We start from the raw sequence: 11,639 nt of genomic DNA, 5'->3' as shown, positions 1-11,639 counted from the left end.
TCCTTGTCCATGGGATTTCCCAGGTAAGAATACTGGAGTGGGTTACCATTTCCTTTTACAGGGAATTTTCCTGCATTGGCAGGCTGATTCTTTCCTGCTGAGCCACAATTAGGACGTGTTTATGGGAAATGACTGATAAGAACTTAGTGAATTAGTGTAGTATAATATTGTAAATACAACACGGTCAGAAAAGTTAAATCCAGTCTTCAGAAAACAATACAAAAAAGTATAAAAATACTTTAAATGGCAATGTTTGAGTAGTAACATGGAGGTCTTTTTTTCTATTTTATTTTTTCCCCCAATTTTATGCTTTATTGTCAAATGCTGCAATATTAAGTATTGACTGCCCATGACTTAATGATAGTTTGACCTTGATTTTTCAACTTTACAACTGCATGAATGCAATATTCATTTAGTAGAAACCATATTTTGAATTTTTAATTATGATCTTTTCCCAGGCTAGTGATACACGGTAAGATACTCTGTCTTGATGCCAGGCATCAGCAGCACGTCACAGCTCCCAGTCAGGCACATAATCACAAGGGTAAATAACCATGTTGTACTGATACAACCATTCTGTTTTTTCACATTTAATACAGGGAGAAAATTTTTGAAATTTATATGGAAACACAAAAGTCTATGAGTAGCCAAAGCAATCTTGAGAAAGAATAACAGAGCTGGAGGAATCAGACTTCTTGACTTCAGACTGGAGTACAAAGCTACAGTAACCAAGACAGTATGGTGCTGGTACAAAAATAGAAATGTAGATCAATGGGACAGGATAGCCCAGAAATAAATCCGCACACCTATGGTCATTAATTTATGACAAAGGACAAATGACTATATAGTGGAGGAAAGACACTCTCGTCAATAAATGGTGCTGGGGAAACTGGACAGCTACATGTAAAAAAAATGAAATTAGAACATTCTTTAACAACATGCAGAAAAATAAATTCAAATGGATTAGAGATCTAAATGTAAGACCAAATACTATAAAACTCTTACAGGAAAACATAGGCAGAACACTCTGACATAAAATGCAGAATATCTTTTTCATACCATCTCCCCGAGTAATGAGAATGAAAACAAAAATAAACTAATGGGACCCAATTAAACTCAAAAGTGTTTGCACAGCAACAGAAACCATGCTACTGCTACTGCTGCTAAGTCACTTCAGTCGTGTCCGACTCTGTGTGACCCCATAGACGGAAGCCCACCAGGCTCCCCCGTCGCTGGGATTCTCCAGGCAAGAACACTGGAGTGGGTTGCCATTTCCTTCTCCAAACAGAAACCATAAACAAACTAAAAAAGAAAAAAAAAAAAAACTCACAGAATAGGAGAAAATATTTGCAACTGATGCCAACAACAAAGGATTAGTCATCAAAATTTAAAAGCAGATCATGCAGCTCAATATCATGGAAAAGAAAAACAATAAAAAAAATGGGCAGAGAACATAAATGGATAGATATCTCTACAAAAAAGACACACAAAAGGCCAAGAAGCACATGAAAAGATGTTCAACATTGCTAGTTATTAGAGAAATTTAAATCAAAACTGTAATGAGATGTTACCTCATATCAGTCAGTAGGCCATCACCACCAAAAATCCAAAAACAACATATGCTGAAGGAGGTGCAGAGAAAAGGGAACCCTCCTACACTGTTGGTGGAATGTAAAGTGATACAGCCATTATGGAGAACAATATGGAGTTTCCTTAAAAACTAAAAATAGAGCTACCATAATATCCAGTAATTCTACTCCTGGGCATATATCCAGAGAAAAATATGGCTCAAAAAGATACATGTACACCAATGTTCATTACAGTGCTGCTTACAATAGCCAAGACATGGAAGCAACCTAGATGTCTATTGACAGATGAATGGATAAAGTAGACAAGATATGCATATACAATGGAATATTACTCAGCCATTAAAAAGAAAGGACCAATGCCATCTGCGGAGAAGGCAATGGCAAGTCACTCCAGTACTCTTGCCTAGAAAATCCCATGGATGGACGAGCCTGGTAGGCTGCAGTCCGTGGGTTCCATAAGGGTCGGACACGACTGAGTGACTTCACTTTCACCTTTCACTTTCACACATTGGAGAAGGAAATGGCAGCCCACTCCAGTGTTCTTGCCTGGAGAATCCCAGGGACGGGGGAGCCTGGTGGGCTTCCGTCTATGGGGTCACACAGAGTCGGACACGACTGTGACTTAGCAGCAGCAGCAGCACAGCAATGGCATCTGAAGCAACATGGATAAATCTGAATATTATAATATTATCGTAGTAAGTGAAGTAAGCCTTACAGAGAAAGACAAATATCACATGATATTGCTTATATGTGAAATTTTTTTTAAATGATACAAATGAACTTATTTACAAAACAGAAACAGATTCACAGACCTAGAGAATGGATTTAAGATTATCAGGGCAAAAGGGTGGTAGGCAGGGGTAGACTGGGAGTTTGGGATTAACATGTACACACTGCTATATTTAAAATAGATAACTAACAAGGACCTACTGTATAGCACAGGAAACTCAATATTCTGTAATAACCTATATGGGAAAAGAATTTTTAAAAGAACAGATATGTGTATAACTGAATCACTTTGCTGTATACCTGAACAAACACATCATTAACCAAGTATGTTTCAATATAAAATAAAAATTAAAAAAATAATTTTGTGAGAAACTGTCTGAGCTGAGGGGGGAAATGACAGGAAAGGTTTAAAAAAATAAAGACAACATTTAATAAGTTAGCTCTCTACTTCTTCATGAATAAATAATCTCCTGGGACCCTCACTTCACAGGGCTTAACTCTCACACTAGTAATCATCAACGCAGACGGGTCTTGCCTGCTTTTCAGAGGGTAAGATTATTCACCCAACAAAAATATGCGGTCTTCCACTGTGTGTCTAAGCAATTTGATGTAACTGTTGACACAAGGACTTCTACAGGAAATAGTGGAGAAAAGGTAAAAATATAAAAATTTAACAACGACAGTGGTAACAGTAGCAATAGGTTAAGGCTCCAGTGCAGAAGCTTTTATTTGGCAACTTTGAATCTCATGTGTGGACAGAGGGAAACAACAAAGCTGTTCAAACAAGGAAGTGAAACGACCTGGTCAGTCTTTGACATGAAAATCCTTCACGAATTGGAGAGAAAGGGACAAGAAGTGGATTGTGCTAAGACATCTGTACCTCCATCAAGATGAGGAAGCTTAGATCCAACTCCCTGATGTGACCCCTGAGTGGAGCTAAGGAATGTTATGCTCTGGCCTCTCTCAGACCTGACAAGTGGACCCTCAAAACATCTACTTGACACTCACAGGGCTCAAGCACAAATGAGAAAGAAAAGATCTATAAAACAACCAGACAGGCCCTGGAAGGGGACAGATTCCTGGGGCAACTAGCTGCACAGCCCTCTATGGCTGAGGTCATATCATACCTTCAGCCCATCTAGCTCTTCTTTCTAGAAAATCAAAGGCGGCTCTGTTTCCAAAACTCATAATTGATAGCATTCACTAGAGGCCCAGGAACAGTTTCTTACATCATAGCCACCCCACTGTGTCATTTTTATAGACTTTTAATACCTGATAGGCAATCTGAGTTGTCTTATACATTGATGAAATCTCTTGCCATCCCTGAGAATTCGGGCGCTTTAAAAAGTAATATTTTCACCCCTACTGGGAGTCAAAGGTAAGATAGAAGGATCAGAGTCTCCAGAGAAGGCAGGTCCCAGAGGAAGGGAATAACTAGGAAAGAACATTCTCCTAACACAGACCTTCTTCTGGAAGTGGTAAATTGATCCTCATGGATCCTCACTCCCTGGAGCCTCTGCTTAGAATCTCTCCATCCTTCAGCAGACACAGAAAGATTGTCACCTTATTTCTACTCCTTCACTCCTTGGTGGTTTCTGTAGAGAAAACCAACCTTCCTCTCCAGAAAGACTAGACATTCAGAGAAACTTCAGGTCTGGATTGCCCTCTGTCCATTTGTTTAGAGGAGAAAGTAAATATTAAAAAGTTAGTAAAACTACCCTCTAAATAGAGTTCCTTTACTCTGCTTTAGCTACATATGATATTCGATTGGCCAAAAAGTTCATTCAGGTCTTTCATGTTATATCTTGTGTGTGTGTGTGTGCACGTGCACACTCAGTTGTGTCTAACTCTGCATCCTTATGGACTGAAGCCTGCCAGGCTCCTCTGTCCATGAGATTCTCCAGACAAGAATACTGGAGTGGGCTGACATTCCCTTCTCCAGGGTATCTTCCTGATCCAGGAATTAAACTCAGGTCTCCTGCATTGCATGGGACAGGTGTGCTATCTCCTGACCAAGCTAAATGAAGTAGCTGCTGCTGCTAAGTCACTTCAGTCGTGTCCGACTCTGTGTGACCCCATAGATGGAAGCCCACCAGGCTCCCCCGTCCCTGGGATTCTCCAGTCTAGAACACTGGAGTGGGTTGCCATTTCCTTCTCCAATGTGTGAAAGTGGAAAGTGAAAAGGGAAAGTGAAGTCGCTCAGTCGTGTCTGACCCTTAGCGACCCCACGGACTTGCAGCCTACCAGGCTCCTCCATCCATGGGATTTTCTAGGCAATAGTACTGGAGTGGCTTGCCATTGCCTTCTCCGAAATGAAGTAGATGGAAGTATTATTGTGAGAGCAGGCCAATAATGCTTCCACCCCACTGTGCCTTCTTAAACTAGCCCCGAGGAAAAAGTAAAATATCAGAGAAATGTCTTTCCTTCACTTTATATAGTATAGCTGATGACCTGACTATTCAAGATTGAGTTTAACCCAACCTTTCCAAGATATAATGCAGGTGAGTGTGTAGTTTACCTTGTTTGGCTTTGTTAATGACTCAGTCCAAACATCCTGTACACATCACACAGCTTTGACACCACTATTTGCATATTCCCACTCTTTCTGCCACAGCACTTTCTGCAACTAATTCAGGGGACACTTCCCGCCTCTCTGGACAGCTCCAGCATCCCCTTTGTGCCAGGTGAAACCACAGCTACTCTGTACAGAGGAGGAAATTAATTAAGGGTAAGTAACAAACAATACAATCTTGTTAGAAATATCTTTTTTTTTCATCCATAGTCAGTTGAGCATGAAATGATGATGGCACACACAGAATCATTTTTCACGTCTTTCTTATTTTCTAGGGCATATTGTCAGACTCTCAAAGTTAAACTGCCCTGAGCGGGAACTGACCTGGATCTTTTCCCTTCTTGTAGAAGTGAAAATCTATCCAACTGATTTTCTCATGCAAGAGATAGATGTTAACTACAATATCACTTCTAGATCTTATAGATCTCACAGCCTTGATATCATGTGTACTTGCAGTATACTTGGAATAGGAGTAAGCATGCTATAATGAAAAGTAATTAAAAATCATACAGTACTATTCCTTTCTCATATAAAGAAAAGAAAGCTAAAAGAACAGAGTTGTAGTTGCCAAGGGGGAAGAGGGAGAGAGAGGGATGGACAAGATGTCTGGGGTTAGTAGATACAAACTATTACATTTCGAATGGGTCAACAATACGGAACAAATTTTTCAAGCAACAGAAAAACAGTAAGGTCCTATTGTGTAGCATAGGGAACTATATCCAATCTCCTCGATAAACCATAATGGAAAAGAAGATTAAAGAGAACGTATGTATGTGTATAACTGATTGACTTTGCTGTACAGCAGAAATTAGCACAATACTGTAAGTCAACTCTACTTCAATTAAAAATAGAGAACAAAAATTTTAAAAATTAAGAAAGCATAGCTTATAGACAATAGAAGACTCCACTAGAGCCAACCAGCTACTTTGCTATGAGGCTGAACCTAGAATTTCCATCCCATCTTCCTTCTCTCCTACTTTGACATCCACAACTGGGGGACCATAGTTTTCTCCAGAAACAGAGAGTAAGCCACTTGTGGTGAGACATATTCTTCCACACAGAGCATTTGCTTCCATTCCTTCTTTGAATGGATTCATCTCAAGACTGGGCCAGCACTCTCATTACCTAGATCATTTTATAGATCCTAGAGCCTTTTCCTGTCTAATTCATTTCCTAAGATTTCATCTCACAAGGTATTTGAAGCTCAAATGAAGTAATTGGTAAATGTTTCTATATTATCTGTCTATATTCTCTACATTGTTCACAATGTAGACAGTCATTTCTTTAAAAAAATGTTTACAAAGTACATACCCTCTTCCTCATAGTGTGCTGAGCAGTCAGAATTAAGAGTGACCATGAAGGCCAACAAGAACAAAGACACTTAGTCAGGAAAGTATTTAACTGCTTCTAGAAACTGGTAAGCCACTCCAGTACTCTTGCCTAGAAAACCCCATGGATGGAGGAGCTTGGTGGGCTGCAGTCCGTGGGGTCGCTAAGGGTCGGACACGACTGAGCGACTTCACTTTCACTTTTCACTTTCACACATTGGAGAAGGAAATGGCAACCCACTCCAGTGTTCTTGCCTGGAGAATCCCAGGGAAGGGGGAGCCTGGTGGGCTTCCGTCTATGGGGTCACACAGAGTCAGACACGACTGAAGTGACTTAGCAGCAGCAGCAGAAACTGAAAGAAGGCCAATGTTATATTACTGAAGTATTGTGTGGTGGAAAGAAGCAGTGCGTGTGTGTGTGTGTGTGTGTGTGTGTAAAACAACAAAAAGAGAAAGGCAATCCTGATGACTTTGGAAACTGGTAATTAAACTGGTCCCAAAAAATCTGTGAGCACAGAACAGGCTGATTCCAGCTGCCCTCTAGAGGTCTCCTCCATTTCTAATAAAGTCACACGATGGATCAAAGAGTTTCCATTGTTCTACAGTGAAATGAATGTCTTTCCTTTCCTGTCTCTATAAATGTATTGACCAGAGCTCAGCAAATTATGGCAATAGGTCAAACATGGCCTGCTTTTGTATAGCCAGTGAGCTAAGAATTTTTACTTTTTAATTTAAATTTAAAAATCCATAGAAGACTAATGTTTTGTAATATATCAGAGTTACATGGAATTCAAATTTCTGTGGACATAAATAAAGATTTATGAGAATACAGCCATGTGCATTCATTTAGGTTTTGTGTCTGTGGCTACTTTCATACAACAGCAGAAATGAACAGTTATCATAAAGACTATGTGGCTACAAGACTAAAATAGCTAAGAAGATATTTGCTGACCCCTGGTGCAGAGGATTACAAAGTGAGTCCCCTCTACTGTTATGCGGCCTAGCATAGGTATTATAGTCCAAACGCAGGCAGCTTGCAGTAGGGTCAGTAGAGCACAGGGTGTGGAATACATCCTGCTACCCCACTGTTTGTTGAACCCTGTTTCATATTTGCAGTGTGTATGTTAGTAGAGAGTGTGTGTATCTCCCTTACACACAGACTGTGTGTTTCTGTGTGTATGCGTGTGCAAGAGAGACACATAAAAAGTATATTTGACTAACAGAATCATGAGGATAGTTTGGAGATATGAAAAAGAGTCAGTTCAAAGACCCTAGTTTGAAAATTTGTTTGATCCTAAGTGCATTGGGAAGCTATTTGAAATTTGTGTGATCTGATCTTTTTTTTTAAGAGTCACTCTGGCCAATGGCGGAGAAGGCAATGGCACCCCACTCCAGTACTCTTGCCTGGAAAATCCCATGGATGGAGGAGCCTGGTAGGCTACAGTCCATGGGGTCGCTAAGAGTTGGACATGACTGAGCAACTTCACTTTCACTTTTCACTTTCATGCATTGGAGAAGGAAATGGCAACCCACTCCAGTGTTCTTGCCTGGAGAATCCCAGGGATGGGGGAGCCTGGTGGGCTGCTGTCTATGGGGTCACACAGAGTCGGACACGACTGACGCGACTTAGCAGCAGCAGCAGCAGCTGGCCATGGTATGGATCATAAATTGTAGAGAGACAGGGATGAGAAACAAGAAACCCGGTTAGGACAGGATCACAGTGTTCCAGAGAAGAAAAGAAGATGACGGCTTGAATTAGAGAGAGGTGAAGGGACATGAGACTTATTTTAGAGAGAGACTAACAGAAATTGCTGATGAATTAGATGTGAGGGTAAAGGAAAGGGAAGAAATACTACACTGAAATGTTTTATCACAAATAAATAAAAACAATTCTTAAATATTTAATCTGAAAGGTCATTTATTAAATTAAACAGATGCTTACCCCTAAATGAAATTTCAGGCACCCCAGCAGAACAACCCTGGTCAAAAATACCTAAGCATTAGAAGTAGCAATTGTTTTTAATTGATCATAAAAAAGCTACCTTCCTTTGAATTAGTACTGGACTTACAATCATTTTTTTGAAACCATAAAGGACCTTTATATGCAGCAGAATTATTCTTTTCTGTCCCTATTTTTCTGAGAAACTAGATAGGCAGTAGGATGGTATGTAGATAGACAGACAGATTCTCTATTAAGAACAAACTCTAATGTTCAAATACCTCTACCACACTTTCCTTCAAGAGTTTACCAATTCTGATCAAACATTTTCTTAAATCCATGATGAAAATGTGAATGAGAATAGTTAACCCAGTTTACAAGGAAAAAAATAGCTATTACTATATAAATCTCTATTTACTCTTCCAAGATGATTTAAATATAAATCTGGGTCCTCATATCTCTATACAAACTCATTTGATATTTGCTGGTTCTTTCACAGCTTGCAGACTCATGAAAATATCCAACACCTCCAACACCTCCAGCACCATCACTGGCTTCATCCTCCTGTGCTTCCCTTGCCCCAGGGAGGGGCAGATTCTCCTCTTTGTGCTCTTCTGTGCTGTCTACCTCCTGACCCTCATGGGCAACGGTTCGATCATCTGTGCTGTGCGCTGGGATCACAGACTCCACACCCCAATGTACATCCTGCTGGCCAACTTCTCCTTCCTGGAGATCTGGTATGTCACCTCCACTGTCCCCAACATGTTGGCCAACTTCCTCTCTGACAACAAGCTCATCTCCTTCTCTGGGTGCTTTCTCCAGTTTTACTTTTTCTTCTCCTTGGGTTCTACAGAATGTTTTTTCTTGGCTATTATGGCATTTGATCGATACCTTGCCATCTGCTGGCCTCTACACTACCCCACTGTCATGACTGGACGTCTCTGTGCCAATCTCATAATCAGCTGCTGGGTATTTGGTTTCCTCTGGTTCTTGATTCCCATCATCATCATCTCCCAAATGTCCTTCTGTGGATCTGGGATCACTGACCACTTCCTGTGTGACCCAGGTCCTCTTCTAGCACTCACCTGCAAAAAAGCTCCTGTGATAGAGCTTGTCTTCTCCACCTTAAGTCCTTTGCCCCTAATCATTCCTTTTCTCTTCATCATGGGGTCTTATGCTCCGGTCCTGAGAGCTGTATTGAAAGTACCTTCAGCAGCTGGGCAAAAAAAGGCTTTCTCCACCTGTGGGTCTCATCTGGCTGTGGTTTCACTGTTTTATGGCTCAGTCCTCGTAATGTATGGGAGTCCAACCTCTGAGCATGAAGCTGGAATGCAGAAGATTGTGACTCTGTTTTATTCTGTTGTGACGCCACTTCTTAACCCTGTAATATATAGTCTTAGAAACAAAGATATGAAAAAAGCCCTGCAGAAATTTCTTAGACTATAAAAAGTGTTAATCAAAAGAGTTCTTGAGCAATTAGAGACCTAAATTGTGTTTACCTCATTTTTAGATTTAAAAAAAAAATGTGTTTTGTTTTTTTCAGATAATTGTTCATCCTAAGATTGACTAAAATTTCAGTCACCAGTGAACATGTATCTGTTGCTTATTTGTTCTCCTGGTTCTTGCTCATTTGTCCTGTTTCTTTTTTTTTTTGTCCTGTTTCTTATATACTTCATTTTTTACCAAATGCTGAACATTATATTTTAAAATTTTTTAAATAATGTAGTAAAGAAAGTTTTCTTTTACCAGAAGATAGAGTAAAGCTGATCACTTTGATCTCATTTAAGGAGTATTTATTTTAAGGTGTAATAAAAATAGTCTAAAATAGCTTTGCTCTTATTTCTGGGATGTGATCCTTAGTCAGGAACATGACCATTCTGAGATGTCAGTTGCGCACCTGAACTGTTTCCAGGACGCCTCCACCTCAGAGAGCCCTGACTTTCTCTATATTCTGAAACCCACGACTCCTAAGACCTCTGCTCAGCTCTTTAAACTCCCAGTTTCTTCTTTCTGCTAGACTTCTGGAAATCTCATCTTGCACATGAATGACTGAGAAATGGAAAAATGCCTGGAAAGGAAACTACGTCACGTTTTGACCCTCACTTCTCTGTGGTCCTCCTGTCTCCAGTATTTTTTCTCAAACACCAGTTTCTCTGGCGGCCACAGACACCAAATCCCTTATATCCTTAGTTCAGTGAAACGACTGCTTTCTGGTGAGACTTTATTCTCCCTCCCTGCTGTTTTTCTCAGATGCCTCCATGTCCCCAGACTCCCCAACCCAGTGACTGTCATCCTAGGGGAGAAACACTCAAGGTAACTGTGGAGCTCTTCTTCTTATTCCTCCCTTCCCTGGAATTGCAGCCCCTGAAGTCATGTCTGTGTTGACTGCTCTCTAGTGCCTTCAAAGGCTTGTTTTATGTGATTTCTCCAGATTTGCGAGTTACTTTTAGTCGAAGGATAAGTTTAATCCAAGCTGATTAGTCATGACTATAACTAAAAGTTATTTTCTATTACATCTAAATTCCATACTTTCTCACTTCTCCCCTCACTTTCAGGAGACGATCTCGTAGCATAATCATGCAAAAACCCACAAATCAGAGACAAGTGAATACAGGGACTGGTATAAACATGCAAAGGCCTGATTTTCTTTTCACTGCAAGCACCTCCACATTCCTGAGTGTTCTACCCTGCAAACAAGGTGGGAAGGGAGAAGGGGTTGATTTCAATAAAATAAGGAAAACCAGTAACCCAGAGACAAATTTAGGCCTAATTCTTTTAAGGGAGAGGTGATCAGGAATTGTTCAGTTCAGTTCAGTCGCTCAGTCGTGTCTGACACTTTGCGACGCCATGGACCGCAGCACGCCAGTCCTCCCTGTCCATCACCAACTCTTGGAGTTTACTCAAACTCATGTCCATTGAGTCGGTGATGCCATCCAACCATCTCATTCTCGTCTCCTTCTCCTCTTGTCTTCAATCTTTCCCAGCATCAGGGTCTTTTGAAATGAGTCAGTTCTTTGCATCTAGAAGCCAAAGGATTGGAGTTTCCGCTTTAGCATAAGTCCTTCCAATGAATATTCAGGACTTATTTCCTTTAGGATGGACTGATTGGATCTCCTTGCAGTCCAAGGGACTCTCAAGAGTCTTCTGCAACACCACAGTTAAAAAGCATCAATTCTTCGGTGATCAGCTTTCTTCACAGTCCAACTCTCACATCCATACATGACTACTGGAAAAACCATAGTTTTGACTAGGCAGACCTTTGCTGGCAAAGTAGTGTCTCTGCTTTTTAATATGCTATCTAGGTTGGTCATAACTTTCCTTCCAAGGAGTAAGCGTCTTTTAGTTGCAAGGCTGCAGTCACCATCTGCAGTGATTTTGGAGCCCAAAAAAATAAAGTCTGTCACTGTTTGCACTGTTTCCCCGTATGTTTGCCATGAAGTGATGGGACCACATGCCATGATCGTCATTTTTTGAATGTTGAG

The 11,639-nt window shown here is 40.6% G+C and overlaps 1 protein-coding gene across 1 annotated transcript; it reads left to right on the top strand.

Moving 5' to 3' along the window:
• Positions 1-8,641: 8,641 nt before the first annotated feature.
• LOC148776950 (olfactory receptor 11G2-like) lies at positions 8,642-9,603 on the top strand. Its single transcript, XM_088840433.1, has one exon. The coding sequence runs from the start codon at positions 8,668-8,670 to the stop codon at positions 9,601-9,603; it is 936 nt and encodes a 311-aa protein (XP_088696559.1). The 5' UTR covers positions 8,642-8,667.
• The last annotated feature ends 2,036 nt before the right edge of the window (positions 9,604-11,639 follow it).

This window comes from Moschus berezovskii, chromosome 9 (assembly GCF_049115385.1).
Source record: "Moschus berezovskii isolate FMDL1 chromosome 9, NW_MosBer_1.0, whole genome shotgun sequence".
In the NCBI taxonomy this organism is placed as follows: Eukaryota; Metazoa; Chordata; class Mammalia; order Artiodactyla; family Moschidae; genus Moschus; species Moschus berezovskii.
Note: the sequence above shows the minus strand (reverse complement) of the source record. Positions and strands in the feature narration are given on the sequence as shown.

Excerpts from the sequence above, each read along its gene's own strand:
- LOC148776950 (XM_088840433.1), top strand. The coding sequence starts at position 8,668 with ATGAAAATATCCAACACCTCCAACACCTCCAGCACCATCACTGGCTTC.